This window comes from Laetiporus sulphureus (assembly GCF_001632365.1).
Source record: "Laetiporus sulphureus 93-53 unplaced genomic scaffold LAESUscaffold_1, whole genome shotgun sequence".
NCBI classification, from domain to species: Eukaryota; Fungi; Basidiomycota; class Agaricomycetes; order Polyporales; family Laetiporaceae; genus Laetiporus; species Laetiporus sulphureus.
Genome location: NW_024468510.1, coordinates 779,326 through 797,172, shown reverse-complemented (window position 1 = coordinate 797,172; position 17,847 = coordinate 779,326). Strand labels below are relative to the sequence as shown.

The 17,847-nt window shown below is 53.1% G+C and overlaps 8 protein-coding genes across 8 annotated transcripts; 3 read left to right on the top strand and 5 right to left on the bottom strand.

Annotated features, from left to right (window-relative positions):
• Nucleotides 1-528: 528 nt before the first annotated feature.
• On the bottom strand, nucleotides 529-1,338 carry LAESUDRAFT_709945 (uncharacterized protein; the record flags this gene model as incomplete). Its single annotated transcript, XM_040906738.1, has 5 exons — nucleotides 529-578; nucleotides 603-792; nucleotides 984-1,004; nucleotides 1,066-1,234; nucleotides 1,277-1,338. The coding sequence occupies 5 exons, from the start codon at nucleotides 1,336-1,338 to the stop codon at nucleotides 529-531; spliced, it is 492 nt and encodes a 163-aa protein (XP_040770271.1).
• Nucleotides 1,339-3,412: 2,074 nt separating this feature from the next.
• Nucleotides 3,413-4,465, bottom strand: LAESUDRAFT_719068 (acyl-CoA N-acyltransferase). Its single transcript, XM_040907558.1, has one exon. It carries the CDS (start codon nucleotides 4,372-4,374, stop codon nucleotides 3,706-3,708), a length of 669 nt encoding a protein of 222 aa, XP_040770270.1. The 5' UTR covers nucleotides 4,375-4,465; the 3' UTR covers nucleotides 3,413-3,705.
• Nucleotides 4,466-4,701: 236 nt separating this feature from the next.
• Nucleotides 4,702-7,450, bottom strand: LAESUDRAFT_719066 (uncharacterized protein). The gene is made up of 10 exons (XM_040907557.1): nucleotides 7,158-7,450; nucleotides 6,543-7,098; nucleotides 6,397-6,489; nucleotides 6,107-6,340; nucleotides 5,748-6,050; nucleotides 5,399-5,694; nucleotides 5,305-5,344; nucleotides 5,081-5,250; nucleotides 4,966-5,026; nucleotides 4,702-4,910 (listed from the first exon to the last, which is right to left on the bottom strand). Exons 1-10 carry the CDS (start codon nucleotides 7,376-7,378, stop codon nucleotides 4,896-4,898), a joined length of 1,989 nt encoding a protein of 662 aa, XP_040770269.1. The 5' UTR covers nucleotides 7,379-7,450; the 3' UTR covers nucleotides 4,702-4,895.
• A 101-nt stretch (nucleotides 7,451-7,551) lies between these two features.
• Nucleotides 7,552-10,016, top strand: LAESUDRAFT_808303 (ClpX ATPase regulatory subunit; the record flags this gene model as incomplete). Its single annotated transcript, XM_040914053.1, has 17 exons — nucleotides 7,552-7,798; nucleotides 7,860-7,924; nucleotides 7,977-8,068; nucleotides 8,123-8,240; nucleotides 8,308-8,324; nucleotides 8,373-8,452; nucleotides 8,502-8,508; nucleotides 8,566-8,603; nucleotides 8,654-8,688; nucleotides 8,741-8,970; nucleotides 9,028-9,131; nucleotides 9,192-9,306; nucleotides 9,362-9,377; nucleotides 9,429-9,660; nucleotides 9,715-9,749; nucleotides 9,811-9,817; nucleotides 9,873-10,016. Exons 1-17 carry the CDS (start codon nucleotides 7,649-7,651, stop codon nucleotides 10,014-10,016), a joined length of 1,485 nt encoding a protein of 494 aa, XP_040770268.1. The 5' UTR covers nucleotides 7,552-7,648.
• Nucleotides 10,017-10,255: 239 nt separating this feature from the next.
• Nucleotides 10,256-11,221, bottom strand: LAESUDRAFT_709942 (uncharacterized protein; the record flags this gene model as incomplete). Its single annotated transcript, XM_040906737.1, has 5 exons — nucleotides 10,256-10,527; nucleotides 10,584-10,712; nucleotides 10,771-10,922; nucleotides 10,988-11,085; nucleotides 11,192-11,221. 5 exons carry the CDS (start codon nucleotides 11,219-11,221, stop codon nucleotides 10,256-10,258), a joined length of 681 nt encoding a protein of 226 aa, XP_040770267.1.
• Nucleotides 11,222-11,372: 151 nt separating this feature from the next.
• Nucleotides 11,373-12,402, top strand: LAESUDRAFT_689548 (supernatant protein factor C-terminal domain-containing protein). The gene is made up of 6 exons (XM_040906025.1): nucleotides 11,373-11,569; nucleotides 11,624-11,677; nucleotides 11,733-11,872; nucleotides 11,924-11,961; nucleotides 12,011-12,213; nucleotides 12,270-12,402. Exons 1-6 carry the CDS (start codon nucleotides 11,432-11,434, stop codon nucleotides 12,297-12,299), a joined length of 603 nt encoding a protein of 200 aa, XP_040770266.1. The 5' UTR covers nucleotides 11,373-11,431; the 3' UTR covers nucleotides 12,300-12,402.
• A 111-nt stretch (nucleotides 12,403-12,513) lies between these two features.
• On the bottom strand, nucleotides 12,514-16,091 carry LAESUDRAFT_746244 (kinesin-domain-containing protein). Its single transcript, XM_040911410.1, has 3 exons — nucleotides 15,972-16,091; nucleotides 15,540-15,910; nucleotides 12,514-15,481 (listed from the first exon to the last, which is right to left on the bottom strand). Exons 1-3 carry the CDS (start codon nucleotides 16,000-16,002, stop codon nucleotides 12,728-12,730), a joined length of 3,156 nt encoding a protein of 1,051 aa, XP_040770265.1. The 5' UTR covers nucleotides 16,003-16,091; the 3' UTR covers nucleotides 12,514-12,727.
• A 79-nt stretch (nucleotides 16,092-16,170) lies between these two features.
• LAESUDRAFT_808299 (dihydroorotase) lies at nucleotides 16,171-17,684 on the top strand (the record flags this gene model as incomplete). Its single annotated transcript, XM_040914052.1, has 4 exons — nucleotides 16,171-16,293; nucleotides 16,348-16,507; nucleotides 16,567-16,986; nucleotides 17,043-17,684. 4 exons carry the CDS (start codon nucleotides 16,171-16,173, stop codon nucleotides 17,393-17,395), a joined length of 1,056 nt encoding a protein of 351 aa, XP_040770264.1. The 3' UTR covers nucleotides 17,396-17,684.
• Between the last annotated feature and the right edge of the window lie 163 nt (nucleotides 17,685-17,847).

Here is a 17,847-nt window from a genome sequence, read left to right as displayed (position 1 = left end):
CGGAGGATGGGCTTCGCAAGCTGCGCGTGATACACGCGCTGGCCGCCGCCCGCCGCCGTCGCCGTGCTCCTGGGACTCGGACAGCGTGTTAGAGGGCAACGGCGACGGTCCAGAGGCGCCCGGAGGTTGCGTTCCGAGAGCGGCGATTTGTATTCTGCGTCGCTCGAGAGCGAATTCTTTTGCACCGCCGAATGGCTTCGCGGCGTCGAAGTCTTTGGCCGGGCCGTCCGCGCGAGCGGTGCAGAACAGCTTTTGCCTGCGACTGTGCATACGGTTCTGGATAACCCTGAGCGAGGTGCGGTGCAGGTTTCGGCGCGTTCTAGGGATAGTGCTCGGGAGTTGTAATGTGGCCCCGTCTCTGTGGCTGGTGTCATCCAGGCGACACACTCGAGGGTGGAGGACCTCGCTTGGGTAGGCTGTGGTCAGGGCAACAAGGTACGTGTGCCCCTCGATTTATGGCAGGTGCCAGCTGTAGTTCGCTCTGCGGATATCTGTGCGCTCTGGATTGTGTTCTGCGTGGCCTGCTGACTAGATATCCGTGACCGATGTAGCTGCGCCAACAGATACCGCCGCTTTCCCTATAACGGTAAAGAAATACACACCGTGCATAGTTGCTCTTGTAATAATATTCGCAGGAATCAGAGCGCCGAGTGCGCTCTGGAGGCCCGTGGATGGATACCTGGATGTGATGAGCGCGCTCTGGAAGCACCAGTTGATATCCCGACCTGTTTCGTCGGGAGGAATTTGACGGTCAGCTGCTATTCCTGGGAGCTCCACGTTCGGGAACAGGATCTATGACACTGCATTAGGGAAGATGGGTTTGAGCGGCGATACACGTCCAGATCAATGTATTGTATGCGCACCTACCGCCTAGTGCGCTCTCTTTGGAGATTTGGCGCACCTAGAGTGCTCAAATAGGATAAGATTGGCTCTATCCGTCCAATCGCCGCTCGCCGGGCATGCCTAACGTATCAAATTCGCACCTGGAACGCTTTCTCGCCGCTCTGGAGTGCGCAAGATGTCCATTGATAGACGAGATGTCTATAATCCCCCGCGCTACATTACCTTCCAAGTGCTGGTCTTCTCTTGCGAAAGCGTGCAGAGCGGACCTGGGTGTGGACCAGACCATAATAAACCTAAGTATGCGGCAGCAGTAGGCGCCGGATCAGCCGCAAACAACGCGTCCACAATTGCGCCGCGGAGGCTCGCGTGCACGCCACCGTCACGCCTCGCGCTGCGGTAACCAGCACTTGCTCCGTCGCAACGTGCAACTCACGAGTCTGTGGCGACCCAGAGAGAGGCGTGATGCTGCCTGGGCCGTCTTTTGACTGCTGACATTTTATTCTACGAGGAGCTCGAAGCACTTGATGCTCTTTTTGAATCTTCGCAGTCGGTACTCTGGAACGCGCTCGCGCAGTCTAGGTGGTAAATTCGGATAGCGACATGGCTGGCCGCATGATGGCGCATGACCGTGGAGCGTACAGCGGCGATGCTCGGTCTTCTAACGCCTTCGCACAGGCATCGGCTCCCGTAGTTTTTTCATCGTTGAACCAATGTTGAATGAGCACGGTGAGCAAGCATTACTCTGTTCGTCTTTCTTAATGGTCACTCATCGACGTGCGGGCGACCGCCGGTTCGAACATTAGAAGTACCCAAGATGGTTAGCAGATCTCCTCGTGTTCAAATACTTACATACAAGCCGCTCTAGAGCAATGTCGACAGGCGTCTGGAGCAGACTAGCTGTGCCTTGCCCTCCCCGGATCCTCCTTAAGCTCGATGGGAAGTCCTTCATTATTGATAAGACTGATATCCGAAACGCGTGCCGTCTGAGCGGCATATCTTGTTACGTTTTTCAGGCTGATTTCTCGGATAGGAGGACACTGGGTGCGAGGCGCACGCGCTCACGCTCAAGATCCGTTTTGGCATCGCTTTCATGAGGGTTCGTCGCTCTCCCCCGGTGTAGGCAGAAGGTTCGCGAACGGTCTCCCGCTCTGTGTTGCACAGGGCGATGAACCTAGTTTACGCCATGCGGCCCGAGAGGCGACCGTTGGCACCACGAACGAACGGCCATGAACATTCGGGACTTTGTTGCTAAACACGACGACTTCGGTCTTCCCTGAGGCACGCACGCGCTGCCGAGGAAGTAGTTTCACAAGCTCTGGTGTCGTTCCCTGTCTCTCGCCGTCCTCTATCCACCATTGCGAGCAAGGAGCATCTGACATCCAGCCCTAGAGTGCACTTCGGGTTGTGAGTGCCCTCTTGGTGGCCTACATCATACTCACAGTTCGAGAATGTACCACGTCAGCGACGTGGTGTACGCTGGACAGATAGCGCTGGCCAGCGGGAGATGGAGGCCCGCATCGCATGTCGATCCCTTGGCGTCGATTCAACCGATACCAACTCTCGTGTCCGTCAGTGTAAAGGACGAACACATACCCAACGGCTCAAAAAAAACCTTACGTCCAGGCTCACGGACAGCGACGAACGTGCGACGCGTCTTTGGTCGCAGCAAAATGGTAACAATTAACATTGGTGCAGTGAGAACGCTTTCGCAGACACACCACGAAACCACAACATCCGTAGTATCTCCTAGCGGTGCATGAAGCCACTTCTTGCAAGCACATGATGAAGATGATTCGCCGTTTACGTAGAAGCTTATTCAATGATAACGGTGAGGCCGTTCTGTACTCATGAAGAATTATATCTAGAAGTACTAAATGATAGTATGTCTACGTCAACCTCAGTGGACATTATCAATTACACTTGCGACAGGCAACCGTAGCTCAGGTTCTTTTGACAAAGTTGCGCACCGTGACCTCGCCGTCGTTGACAACTGTCAGCCTGCTTCTCACAGGTCTCACGTATCATAGACCTCCGGTGTCCGCAAGCAGGTCAGCAAGTCATGCGCAAGGACTGTCAGCTTGTCCTGGGAATACATGAACAAGCCCCTCGCAACCCTCATCGACATCTCGCACCACGCTGCACGCCATCACCGTCGCGAATGACTCTAGCAGCCAATGAGGCACCAGTGGCGCGCGGGACTGAGAAGGGAGCGACCGAGAAGTAGGCGGACAAAAAATCCCCGATGATCACCAATCGTCGGATACGGCTCCACCGATGCGCCACGTTCGCCGCGGTGCTTCGCCGCCCGATGCTCTTTCACGCCGGGACAATCCGGTGCCGTCTGGCCAAGTATTCGGTATGTGGGCGTCTGCCACTCCAACCTGCAGGAGCCTGCAGCGCGGTAACCCAGTTGCCGTGGGCGCAATATTCGCGCAGTCGGTTAGCGTTTTCTTTCCTACTCTCGCCGTAACTTGGAGACTGATTTCGGCGTAATGTAGTCGGCAGATGATCGCAGACCTGCTGAAAATGACTCAGCATCGGTCATCCGTAGTCATAGTTCGCAACTTTGTAAGGTGGGTCACGTTCATCATCAAGCGGCAAGTTATGGGATAGCGCGGTTCCACCGGGAGGCAGAGCGTCCTCGCTACTGATAGGCCGCTTCTTCAAACCAATCCAGACGCTGCGCGAAGTTCTCCAGACAAATTCTAACGATGACGTTCCCATGGAGTAGATGGATTGACCAATCAAATTCCAGCTTCCGCTACTACCGCTCTCACAGGCTAGCGAGCAGGTGATGTCTGATTCGAGACATTTCAGGTAGGTCAGCCAGGATCTGCGCAATGGACAGCTGGTGCCGCATGCCTACGCCTGCAGGTCCTCGAACTCGAGCCCCATCGTTCCGTCAGGAGCGCCTTCGAGCTCCCTAAAACCCAGCTTCTCGTAAAATCTCTTCGCGCCGGTATTGCGCGGATCCAAGCCCAGCCAGACCCGCGTCAACCCCTTTTCTTCCAGGTGTTTCACAGCCCGCGCGATCAACGTCCGGCCCCACCCTTGCCGCTGATATTCGGGTAGGATATCGATGTGCAGGTGAGCAGGGGAGAACTGGATGTACAGGCTCGACGCATGGGGTGGATGATGCAATAGACGGACGTATCGCGCATCGTCATTTGACAGCGGCTTGGTCGGATCGTCAGGATGCGCAGGAGTCTCGTGGTATGGATATCGCTCGCGGATCTTGGGAAACCATGATTCGACGGCCTCGCGTTCGAACGCTCTGGTGTCGTGGGTGCCGAGGATGTACCCGACCACCTCATCGGATTTGGCGGGATCGACCATTACGAAGCCGAATGCGGCAGGGAGTCGGGCGTAGGGTTCGGCGTAGATGAGACCTGGCAGCTCATCATAGTCGTGCAGATGTTCTGCGGACTTGCCTGCATCCCCTGTGAGGAGGCATATACGGGAGAGAGCGGCCGAGTCCGAAGCAGCTACCTCTCTTATGTAGGTGCTCTTTCGGCTTGCATCGTCAGTCATTCGTCGCTATGGAGCGGGGTTAAACCTCGGAGAGATAATTGCCTCTGGATTGTTGTACGTAGATTGTGTAATAGTATCAGTGGACGTGGACACACACCACTCACGTTATGTGCACGTAGCTCACTTGAGTCAATGTCGTTCGAAGTCAGCTGCAGTGCTTGATAGCCGTACTACAACAGACATCGCAGCTTATCTGCAATCAAGCGCTCGAGAGTAATGGACTGCAGTGCGGATCTACCAGCAATTGTATGCCGATCAGTGGAAGTTGCAATTTGCCAGCGCTTCCACGCGACGGTTACATGTATCGACTTCACTCAGGAGTGGGTAACCTGATCATGATTGCGGTCCCGCCATCAGCGCAGCGATTCGATCATAGGAGATATTCGTCCGCCACCAGAGATACAAAAAAAAACCTCTACCCGAAAGAGCATTTATTGTATGGATTCGACAGCATTATGGAGAGAAGAAACTACAGAGCTTTCAACTAGAAAAGAGCAAGAGGTGAAGGTAAGCGAATACAATCACTTGCGATAGAACTGTGCAAAACATTTGAGCGCACATCTTGGCATGTACCACACGATGACCACTTACATTGCGGCGGAAGTTGAACCAAAGCGATAGACATCCCCTGTCGAAGCTGCTCCGGAAGCCGCTATTAAGAAGTTATCTCAGTTGTATTCATTCAATGAGGTGGAGGAAGCCTTACCGCTTGTGAGAGAACTCCCATTCCCGGTCAACGATCCTGAATGCGATGTCTTCATAAGGAGGTCCAGCACTGAACAGCAAGATGACAGTCTCGTCATTGCCGGGCTCCTTGACAATCTTATACGTCGGCGCTTTTGATTTGTCGATAAGGTCTGGGTAAAATATGTTGAACTGGAAGAAACATTAGAAACCACATGATTGCTGCACTGTTCATCGTCCACTTACTTTATATCCTTGCACGACTTTGGGGGGCGGATTGTCCGTGCTGTATCCTTTGAGCTACTATCCTTTGTGACACAATGGGAAACCGAGCACTCACTCATAATGTGTCTGATTATACTTGTTCCATTCGTACCCGGTGTGGACACGGTTGAAGTATCGCGGCTTTCGCGGGCGATACTTGTCCTCCCAGTTGTACGAAGTGGGGTTGGGAATGTTCTCTTCGACGTTGAAGAGCTCTTCTTCCTCGTCCAGCTCCCTCTCCGCCTCTGCTCGGTAGAGGGCTTCGGAGGCAAGGTCTGCCCCGCTCGGAGCCTCGACATCTGGCACCTCGACTGGAGCTTGTGCACTCTTCGGAACGAAGCGCGAGGCTGCCACAGCACGCCTTTGTTCCATCTGAAAATGGACAGCATAAGCCATGTGGAGGCATGCGAGCCAAGTGTACTCACAAGAGCGCGTAAATCATCCTTCACAGAGACGATGTCGATTTGTCGCTCCTCATATGGCAACTTCCTGATATCCAACAGTTCTGGGCTCATTGATCTATCGTACTCCTCAACTTCTTCCGCTACTTCGGCTTCATGGGCATGGCTCGCGACAGGAACGATGTTGCGACCGTCTCTCGTTGATGCTGACTTGGCAACACCAGCCAACAGCTCCTCTTGTGCTTGCAATGCTTCATCGCGTTGTCTCTTGCGGAGCTGCTCGAGGCGGTTACGAACAACTACCTCGTGTAGCGCTTTCAATTTCGCCTATTGGTGACGTGAGACAAATGCTCAAGAGGGTATTCGAGATTATGGGATCTAACCTTTGCTTTCCACACAAGCAATTTCTTGAGCAGTCCCTCCCAATAGTCGGTGTCAATCGGTTCTCCACTGGTTAATTTAGCCTGCACCTGTTTCTGGAGAGCGACCAGGTGGTCATAAGATTTGCCCTGCAACAACGCAGTGATGTCCGACTCCACTGCCGCAGCAGCTTCGACGCCGAGACTCTTATTTGCCTTGATGCGATCAAGTTGGTCTTTGCAGATGACCATCATGTTCTGCAGAAAAGAAATAAACTCATGTCACCCATATACCTGATAGAAATCATACTTACAGTCCAGAACTCGATGTTAACCTCCGACTGTTCAAGCCCCAGGTACTTCTCAATGTCATCGTGCAATTCATCGACTTGCTCCGGAGACAGACTCTGCGGTCAGTCAGTACTGCATTAGATAGATACTTAGACGCTGCGGACTCAACCTCAAAGATATTGTACGGTTCGTCCAAGTCAATTTCCAGGCCGTCGTCGTCCGTCTCCTCTTCCTCCTCGTCAGGCGGATTGACATATCGTAAGTTGAGTGCCAAAAAGTCAACGGCTTTTGCCCTCTTCTCCTTGATGCGAATAGCAGCCCTCCTACGCTCTTGTTCGAGTTGGAAGTCCCCCTCTTTGGCAAGCCAATCCGCCATCTGCGCAGACTCCGCAAGCCTATGCATTCTCACTTCCTCTTCTTCCCTCAACCTCTGCTCTGCCTCTCGTTCCGCACGCCGTTTGTTCAACCTCTCCAGCTCCTCTTTGGCCTCCTGTCTTCGGATGGCATCCCTTCTCTGCGCCTCCTCAAGCGAGAGTCCTTGTTTACGCTCCTTCTCATTCTTCTTGTGCCAACGGAACTGTTGGCTGAGATTGACGTCGTGGAAAGGGTTGTCGGTAGCACTGTAGACGCTCAGCTCGGCCACTTGGCGAGCTTCCTCTTCCTCCCTCGCTCTTTTCTTCTCTGCCTTACGTGCTTTGCGATCCGCCGATTTGTCGCGCTTGCGCCTAAATCTCAAAGCGTCAGACTGGTCCTGGAACAATGGGTCATATCATCGAGGACTCACTTCTTCCGCTCCCGGTCCTCGCTAGGACTTCTGTCCTTTCTGTGCTTGTGCTGATTATCCTCGCCATCTCTACTGCGGCTCCTGGTACGACGCGACCTGCGCTTATCTTCCTCGTCTGAATCGTATCGAGAAGAGTGTTTCCGTATGTCTGTATCCCTATCCCGAGACTTGTCGCGGTTTCTACCGCGAGGGGATGCTGACCGTGAATGACGTCTCGCCATGTCACTATGGCAGAACGTGGATATGAGCAGGAGTGTCCACTCACTCGAGGCTGGTGATGGGCGTAAGTGAAGAAGAATCACGCGCAGCCACCGCGCCGGCCTGGCGCTCTTGTGTGATGCTCCCAATATTGAGCGCTTCACGACTCATTTCGCACTCCTTGCATTAGTGAGGCCCAACCACGCCCAGTGATATTGTCTTTGCTATCTGCAGTTTCTACAGCCTAAATTATACTGCAATTCCTGTCTGACTGTGCCCCGCGGAAATCGACAATGGCTTGGTGCTCTCGCCAAAGTCGCCACTTGCGTGCATTAACTCGGCGGGGTCTCCGCACTCAAGCGCGCTATGACTATCCCCCGGAGGATGAGCTGAGCAGCGGACCATTCTTCTCGAGGCCTCCTGGACTAGCGACCCCACGACAGGTACGATTGCGGCCTGAACTTGAGCGAGATCCTTTAACTCTGACATGTCACCGATACGTAGCTCGTGCAGTACTTGAGTGAATTCGTGATTGGCCAGGAGAATGCTAAGAAAGTTCTCTCCGTGGCGTAAGTACAGATATCTCTCGTCATGAACGCTGGAGATTCGACATATGCACAGCGTGTTCAACCATTACAACCGAGTGCATGCGAACCTCTCGTCGCTGGAGAAGTCCAATGATCAGGCAGAGTGGCTAGACCCGAAGGACGAATGTGAGCACCGCGACATTGATCATATATTTTCATCTTGTATAACGTTACGCATAGCACAGCCAGTTGTCAGTGCACGAGTACATCCACATCCCGACCGCCTGCGCCTGCACCCGCTGCCATTACAGCCACAACGATCTATGCCATTGTTCGAGAAGAGCAATGTTCTGGTCATGTATGTCATGTTCTCATTATGGAGCATCCACTCGCATTGACACCAATTGTCATGCCCCTCCTTGAAGCGGTCCAACAGGCTCAGGTATGTATATCGAGAGAGCATGATGCAAGTGATGAACAAACGATATAGGCAAGACGTTGCTGGCAAGAACACTTGCCAACGTTCTTAACGTGCCGTTCTCAGTGAGCGACGCGACATCGTTCACTCAGGTTAGCGCACGTTCTCAAGAGTATTGTTTGCGAGACTAACTTCTTTCAGGCAGGCTGTGTGTGATTTCCTTCATCTGGGTCATTCGAGACTTATTTGACGCGACTCTGACCAGATGTAGGAGATGACGTTGATGTATGCATACAACGACTTGTGAGTGTCAGTAATCATGTGCGCTATGACTCTGATCGGAATATGTTCAGTTGCAAGAGGCCAACTGGGATCCATATCGTGCAAGGTAAGATAGGTCGTCTGTGATGGTAGGGTAAACGCTGAGCGGCATCGTTAAGCATGGGTATCGTTTACATCGACGAAATTGATAAGATCGCCAGAAAGGCAGGCGGCGGCGGCGTTGACGGCACTCGAGATGTTGGTGGCGAAGGAGTGCAGCAGGCATTGCTTCGTATGATGGAGGGAACGACTGTCACAGTTCAATCTAAGGGATCGCATGCGGTCTCATCTTCAATAGGCGGAGATAGTCGGACAAGGACTGGTCAGCGTTCCGTGAATCTTAATGGCCGTAAGTTCAAGGTTGGTGTGCGCCTGCTGAGCTGCTGATTACACAAAAATTCAAAAGCAAGACCAGATTCGTATTCCATTGACACGTCAAACGTACTATTTGTACTCAGTGGCGCCTTCGTCGGCCTGGAGAACATTATCAAACGACGTGTGGTAAAAGGAGTACGTTCCCCTCGTTTGAGCTTGAGATCATGCGATCTAACGGTGGAACGACGGAACCAGTCGATCGGTTTTACGGCCAATCTATCACCATCCATGGAAGAAAGCAGTGACATGCCGTTCTTCACGCCGAACAAGCGATCAAGCACAAGTCTGCTGGACCATGTGGAACCTCAGGGTGCGTCGCTTCTCCCTGCGTGTGTTCTCCCGATTTCGACATTGCCCACATCCAGATTTAGTCAAATACGGGTACGTGCTAGTTGCGTCGTTGGCTTGTTAAGAGATCTCACGCTATCCCAGGTTCATCCCAGAGTTCATTTCTCGGATGCCTTCAATAACGACACTGTCGCCCTTGTCCACGGCTGACCTACGACGCATCCTCACAGAAGTTAGGGGCTCGCTAATCTCACAGTATACCGCTCTATTTGGGTACTCTGGCATCGAGATTAGATTCACTAGTGCAGCACTCGATGAGATATGTCGTAGAGCTTCTCAAAGAGGCGGAGGTGCGAGAGGTCTGCGAGGTATCATGGTGAGGTTGAATTCTGCTTCTATGTGCGGACAAAGATATCTAAGAGATCGCCAGGAATCTCTCCTTCTGGAGCCTATGTATGAAGCACCGTGAGTTTATCATGCTGATACATGTCTTAACATTTCTGATCTCTGAATTTTGGTTCGCTAGAGGGTCGGTTAGTAGAGACGTTCTCATAGACTTCGGTCTCCAGATATTGAGCTGCTCTATAGGCAATCCGTCACATTCTAATATCTGAGGCTGTCGCGCAAGGCGAACAGCCTCCGCAATACTGGAGCAAGGGCGATGCTTCTGCTTTTTGGGCTGCATGGGCGAAGGAGGAAGAGAGGTATCCGGACAATGCTAGCCAGATTTGATTGTTGTTACACCAACGTAACACCTGGAGGCCTCAACGGCCGAGAACGTGTTGTACTATTGGCCAATTCATGTAGCGGATGATGTCATGGATCTGTTACGTACGGAGCGCTATGTTGCTCGCGGGACAAGATAGCTGCTCGTGATGAACGGGAGTTGCAGTGAACAGTAGGAACGAATCGACAGACCATGCACAGTAGGCATTAGACGGTAAAAATTAGACAGTTACGGTTCGTGAAGATCACTCCTTCTTCTCTTCAGTGGCCTCTGAGGAGTTGATCACTTCAAACCCCTCCTCCTTCTTCTCTTCGATTGGAGCAGTCTCCTCCTCCTTCTCTTCTACGATCTCCTCCTTGACCTCTTCTGCCGGTTTCGACTCCTCTTCGGGCTTCTTCTCTTCTGCCTTCTTCTCCTCCGGAGCCGCGGCAGGAGCAGGAGCAGGTGCACCGGAAGCAGCAATGCTCGCGTTCGTTTTCTGCGCAGCCTCAAATGCTTCCTTGAACTGGCTCGCGTCTGTGAAGCAAGGTCAGCGTGGCAGATTGAAGCACAACATAGAATCAGTAGCTTACTCTCTGCGTTAGCGAAGCGGATCGCGAGAGTCTCGGATGTAGGCGGATCCTCAGAGTAGTCTGCAGCAACCTTCCAGACCCAGCTCCTGTCGGATCCGATGTTGGGCTGCAGCTTCATATCGGAGGTGACTGAGAGCGAGACAGTAAGTCAGGCAAATTAAGCAACGCGGGCCTGGAGGGTACGCACTCGCGTGGTTCGCGCAGACCTTTAGAGTCTTATCGCGCCTCATCACTAGTCGAACCTTCTTCGTCTCCTTGTGCTGGAGGAGACGGACATCGCCAGTTCCTCTTTCCTTCCATTCTGATGACTCCGAAGCGAACCGGAAGAGCTTTGCACGCCTGAGATGCACATGCACAGCGAACGATTAGTCGTTCGAACATCGACACCGCAAGTGGCTACCCACATTTTGAAGAGGACATCTTCGTCCTCTTCAAACGTCTTGGTCTCGACCTGCTCCGTGAGCCTAATTACAGGCTCATAATGGGGTTCGTGCTCCTCCTCCTGCGATAAGATAATGAACGTGAGCTGCCGTCTCGCAGAGGGGTAGCGAGATCGCCTGCATCGATCGAGGCGAGCACCCAATCCGCTTAAACAAAGCAATACTCACGCGAGGAGCGAGTGCAGAAACGTCAGTCATGATGGATTGTGTTAGGTGGTGGATGAATGCCGGAGCGTGTAAAAAAAGTTGTGATAGAGAGTCGGCGAGACGCGTTCTGAGCCTTGCAGTGGCGCGCGAGGAAGATGATCTTGCGGACCCCGTGCACTTCCATCACCGAGCCACAGGTTTCTTACGCTGGTGTACACGTCCTGCCACGACTGCTGCTAGGCACGCCAGCCATCCACAAACATGACACGGCAATATACCCTCTTCGCACTATGTATATCGTTATGTGTGCTGCTTCCTGCTGTCGCGACAGCGCATATGATCGAGGTACCGGCAGGAAAGAAGGAGTGTTTCTTCGAGGACCTCCATGTCAATGACAAAGTGCGTACAGGCTCATGTTAGTCGCGCGGAGGACCGACCGCTTACAGACACTAGATGACAGTGACTTACCAAGTTGGTGGTGGAGGCCACCTTGATGTTGACTTTTGGGTAAGTCAATTCGTACTGTTGACATAGTCGCCACTTACGCATTGCCTCAAACAAGTTGCAAGATCCTGACCATGTGTCGCTCGCGGACCACAAGAAGCAGAGCACAGGGACTGTCTCCATAACAGCGAAGAAGGATGGCCGCTACCAATACTGTTTCTCGAACATGATGAGCACCGTCGTCGACAAACTCATCAGGTGCGCAACAAGTACTCCGCTGTGGTGACCCTCTAATCACGTATCAACTAGCTTCAACGTTCACGGTGTGATCTATGTTGATGATGATGGTAAGTGTGTCGCCGTTATGTTCGTACAATCCATCTCATAAACGCATAGAGACCGTGGCACCCATCGAGCGCGAAATTCGCGCATTGGCGAATGGCCTGACCGCTGTGAAGGACGAGCAGGAGTACATTGTCGTCCGGGAACGAAAACATCGGGACACGGCCGAGTCGACAAACGCTCGAGTGAAGTGGTGGTCAATATTCCAAGCGGCCGTCCTTTTTTCGGTGGTGGCATGGCAGGTGTATTACTTGAAGGTTGGTCCACATTCTTCTTCGTTGATGAGTCAATTCTGAAAAACCCCCTTGTACAGTCCTTTTTCGAAGTAAAACGCGCTTTCTAATATGTAACGATACGTCGGACACTTCGGGTCCTTCCTGCCCTGCACTATTGAGCTGGCTCGTGTTGCGCGGGCTCGAAATAATCCTTCATGCCATTCATGGATTTGCACATGGGAGTTAGACACCAAGCAGACATCGACTAGGCTGCCACCCCAGCGGTTTAAACGGTTCAACAACCTCAACAACTCTGCACAGCTGATCGCTGTGATGTGTAATGGCTGTCCGACAACGAAGATCAAATATAGGATGTATCATATATGGTACAATGTTGAGAAAAAAGACGGGACGTGACATGTAATATCATGCAGGACATCGCAGAACATAAATAGTGAAGCCGGAGCGGACAACATGGTTATCAGAACACGGTAAACAAAAAGTCGTACAGATCGAGTTTATGACAGTACATGATTATCGTTCCTATAAGCAGCCTTCACCTCCACAATGGTCGTCCACTGGACTTGTTGAAGCTAATCTCAGAGCTGCTGTTGGCATCAGGGAGTTTCAGCCGCGCAGATGCGGCCAGCCTGTTTGATGAGACAGACAGCAGCGACATCCTCTTTGACCTCTTGGCAGGCGACCGCTCGCCCGTACTCATGAGCACTCTGCGTGTACCGCCATTCAAGCTATTTGAAAAGAACTGCGAGCTGTTTCCCGAGTCGTTGGAATCTCTGTCAGGTGGGGACAGCTGTGGGATCATACTTGTCCGCCTCCGTGGCCTATCATTGCGCAAGGGCCCGATGACTGAGCGTCTTCTGCTAGTATTCTTGTTGAGACCGACAGATTTCGGAGTCAAAGACATCCGCTTAGCTGGACTACCGTGCGGGCGGTCGTGGCTCTTGGAACTGTGCAGAGGACCCAACGTGCTCGAACTGCTTGACGACCCATCAGGTGAAGGACCTCGGTTCATGTTGCGGTCCCCCAAAGGTGACATGCGATGTTTGGTGGGTGTCGGCTGAATCGCTGTAAGTTCTTCGTCATTCTCTGCTAGACTGTCAAGGGCCGTACCCGTTGACTTAGGCTTGAGGAAGCCTGGGTCTAAACGGCTGGCCCGAGGTCTCTTGCGAATAGCACTGCCAGATGACGATCCTGCAGAGGAATCTAAAAATGGGTTACGGGTAAAGCTGCCGCTCATGCTCTCCTCCGTCTTGTCGTCTTCCCATTCACTCTCCGAGCCAGCCTTCGACGTGCTGCGCGTAGATGTAGAGGCTAGTTCTGAACCAGACGCTGATAATGAAATACTTTGGTTGGAGCCTGACACCCTGATAAGCGGCGCTGGGACACCTAGACCGCCGTCATCGAGATCGCCTTGGCCGACTTCATCTCGCCACTGAACGCCTTTCTTCTTGCCCTTGTCTGGGCCGGACGTACGCCTGTAGGGCAAAGACGCGGCCATACTCGAACGAAGGGACTTTCGTGGGCTCTTGTGTGCTTTCCGTAGCGGAGATGCCGGAAGCGCCGACCCATATGATGCAGAACGCCTGGACAGTGATACTCGAGCCTTCGCAGGCTGCGAAGTTGCAGGCGCAATCGAAGCCCGACCAAGACCGAGACCCGAAGGATACTTCTTGAACGCCTCGAGCGACGATGGAGCTGAAGGGTTCGCTCCCATCGTATAGGCAGCAATGGAGTGGCCTACTAGTTCCTGGAAGGCCTTGTCGTTGCTATCCGAGATGTTCTTGAGAGACATCGCTACAGCTTTGGCGGTCGCATCCAGACCATCTCGTCCTTCCGCAACAGCTGTACTTAAGAGGCGGCTCGCATCTCCCAACGTCACGGTGTATCGGCTCACCAAGCCGATAAGGCTCACAATGGACTCAGCTTGGTTGGTGATTGCTTCTCGCAGAACCCCCTGGCCGGTCTCTGCTTTAGCACGTTCCATCTCGGCCTTACGCCATCGAGCGTCTAGCTTGACGTTGTCAACCGCATATTCGTCAAGCTGGTCCGATCGTCGCTCGCTGACTGCACGAAGAGTCGCGTCGAACATGGCATCAGAGTTGTTGGACCGTTGCACTCGCACATTCAGCGGCGAGTGAGTCTTCACGACCTCTTCCTCTGGTTGAGCGAGTGCCTTCAGCAGCTGTCGCTCTGCCTGTAAGTCGGTTGATAGAGAAGCCGGCGATGAAGCCAGGGCATCCAACTGGGCGAGGCGGGAACGGATAACTCGGAGCTTGGCCTCAGCGATCGCGATTTTGCTTGCACAGCTTGCACCGTCTATGATGGATGATTGCATTTGTTCGGCCTTCTGCTGCATATCTCGCTTGGATTTCGCAATTTCTTCCGCGGCGTCCCGTTTCTTACGTCTCTCCCTCTCGACCTCGGAATCTCGCTTGCCAGTAAGCTTTTGCTTCAGCTCCGCAACCTCCAAATTGAGACGGTTGATTGCCTCCACATACTGGCCCACGTGGCGATCGACGTTCACGACGTTACGGGTGACGACCTTCGTCTTGATCCTGGTCGCACGTTCAGCATAAACCAGTGCGTTCTGCGTGTCGTCAAAATGGAGGGAGGTCGGAGCAATGCAGACGATCATGATAGTCTTGCAGTTACCGCCGAGGGAAAACTTGAGGAGACGCGTGAGCTTGCTGTTACGGTATGGGATGTGACGGAGGGCACCACCACTTTCACATAAAGCATTAATGCAATTTCCAAGCGCGAGTAATGACTTGTTGATATTCGCTCCCTCCACCATGCGCTGGCCCATGTTGGTCGTAGCTGCAGCACGTTCGCTGCCTGCAAGGTCGATGATAGACAATGTGGCCATCGTGCGTTGCTCAGTGATGCTCGCTGTACGCGGTGCCTGAGTAATGTGTACTTGCAGAACAGCATGCGACCGCGAAGAAGTCTCGTTCGCGTGTGTTGGTGATTGTGTCCGGCGGGAGTTACCAAGAAGCACGATCTCCTTCACTTCGTCCGCGTTTTTTGGTCGAAGCTCAGTAAGGCCAACAACCTTCACGGTCTTGTCCTCGCGGATTTGAAGGCCCCCCCGATGCAGCGGCGTGCCCGGCTCTGCGAGGAGATCGCGGATCTCCTCGTTGTAGATCTCCAGGAAGGTGACGACCACGTCGACTATGTGGTCGTCTCTGCGGTCGTCTATTCGTTGGAACAAGTCCGACATGGTAAGATAGATAATGCCTGGGTCGGCATCTGTGCCACTGATCGTGTGTGTCTTGCCGCATCCCGTAGCCTATTGAGTGGGTTAGCCGTCAATGGATGTCGCTTGTGCTAGAAGATATCAAGCTCACACCATACGCAAATATGGTAGTATTGAATCCATCCAAGAGATTGCTCAGAAGAGGTTTAGCTGTGCCACGGTATACATCCTCCTGTCGTGCTTGATGGTCGAAGACTCGGTCGAATATGAAGCGCCTGTCCTTATATCTTTTGGTGCCGGGAGGCATAAAGCCTCTCTCCACGAATGATCTTGAAGGGTCTTTCTCGTCAGGATCAAACGTGAGAACGCGGTCGTCGACTATCTGGACGACTCCTCGGAGCGGCGCGGAGTTGGTCACTGACTTTGCCGGCGTGGACAGCGCGCCATCGCTCCGTATGCAACTGTCGTATGTTGCCTGAGGTAGCCGAGCTGCCTCCCACGACGTTGGTGGGCGAACGCGGACTGAACGGTGTGTGTTTGGCACCGTCGCTACGCAGTGATGTGACAAAGAGATGCCACTCACCTGCAACCGTTATGGACCCTGCAGCGACCATGTCTGTATCTTTCCCTCTCCGTGACCTGTGTTCTCCCGTGGAATGAAGCTGCGGACGTGTCGGGCGAGGAGTGTGTCGGGTGGGCGAGCAGAGTTGAACGTTGCAGGATCAACAACGGCAATCAAAAGCACGCGTCGTCCCACGTGACCGTTCCTCTTCACCTTCACTATGTCCGACACGATCTCTGTTGCGTCCCCGGCCGATTTCCATGTCCATCTTCGTCAGGGAGAGTTCGCTGGATTTCTCGCCAAGCATGTCAAGAAAGGAGGGTTTAGGTTGGCGTATGTCATGGTATCGACATTCTTGATGTGATTCCAAATTTTCGCTCTCTAATTCACAAAGCAGCCAAATCTGAAGCCCCCCGTCATGAATACGGAAGAAGCCCTATTGTACAAAGCCCAATTGCAAGCCGTTGATCCCACAGTCGAGTACCTGATGACGCTCTACCTTTCTCCTGGACTCACTCCGGATGAAATCCGAAAAGCAAGACATGCCGGCATAGTTGGTTGGTCGGTCAGTTCTGAAACATTGCAGCAATTTCTCACGGCGATACGACTGCTGCAGGTGTAAAATCCTATCCTCGGGGGGTAACAACTAACTCGGAAGGAGGAATTGAGTCTTACGAGGCGTATTATCCCCTCTTCGCAGCGATGGAAAAGGAAGGCATGGTGCTCAATCTGCATGGCGAGGTTCCCTCCGATCCGGCCAGCAATACCTGCGTGATTAACGCAGAAGTCGCCTTCCTCCCTCATCTTCAGAAATTGCATGCGCGCTTCCCGCGCCTCCGGATCGTGCTCGAACACGCCACCACCCGTGCGGCGGTGGAACTTGTCAAGAGCCTGGGCGACACGGTCGCATGCACCATAACAGCCCATCACCTAGCACTTATCGTAGACGACTGGGCTGGCCAGTCATTCAACTTCTGCAAACCCGTCGCTAAATATCCCGACGACAGACAGGCCCTGCGAGACGCGGTGAGAGAAGGTAAGTATGCGTGAGTGATTTTTGGCGATCCTGCCTAGACATACTGCGACATCTAGGACATCCTCGCTTTTTCCTTGGGTCCGACTCCGCACCACATCCGCCACACACTAAATCCACTGCAACTCCCACGCATGCATGTGCCGCCGGCGTTTATACCTCCGCCATCCTCCTGCCTCTGGTTGCGCACCTGCTTGATTCCTTTGGGGCACTAGACCGCCTGGAAGGTTTTGTTAGCACGAATGGAAGGGCCTTCTACGGTGTTCCAGCTCGCGCTGACAAAGATAGGATCACGCTGAAGCGTGTGCAGGGCAGACTAGTGCCAGAAAGTTGGGAAGAAGGTGGACAGAGCGTCGTTCCATTCTGGGCAGGCAAGGAGCTCAACTGGGAGATTGTCCACGACGAACAGTGAGGAACCATATCGAGAAGGAGACGATGAAGGTTGCTTGAAGGTGAAGCCATTGTACGATAGCGCGCAAGACGAATGTTCATGCGGCTCGCACGTTTCGGGGCGAATTGATCGGACATGATAACGAAGAATCAGATTTTTGGACTAGCGGCAACATGTCGCGCAGAGCCGTATTTCAACAGCGGTTGAATGATCGTTATTTTCGTGCTGTAGTGCTGTTAGTCATAGCCTGATGCAAGCACTGCGCAGAATCAGAGGATTAATCCAGGAGTTTGGTGGGTCGCACAGCCGGAAACATGCCGTCTTCGGGGCGAGTCTGTTCTGTTAGAGTCTTGGACGACGGGCTCAATTGGAAACGGTAAAACATTTCTGATGTAATTTGGCAAGGTGGTAACGGGTTTGCGATGCGGCAGGCCAATGGGCAGGCGAGATGTGGGCTAAATGAGTGCGCTCTC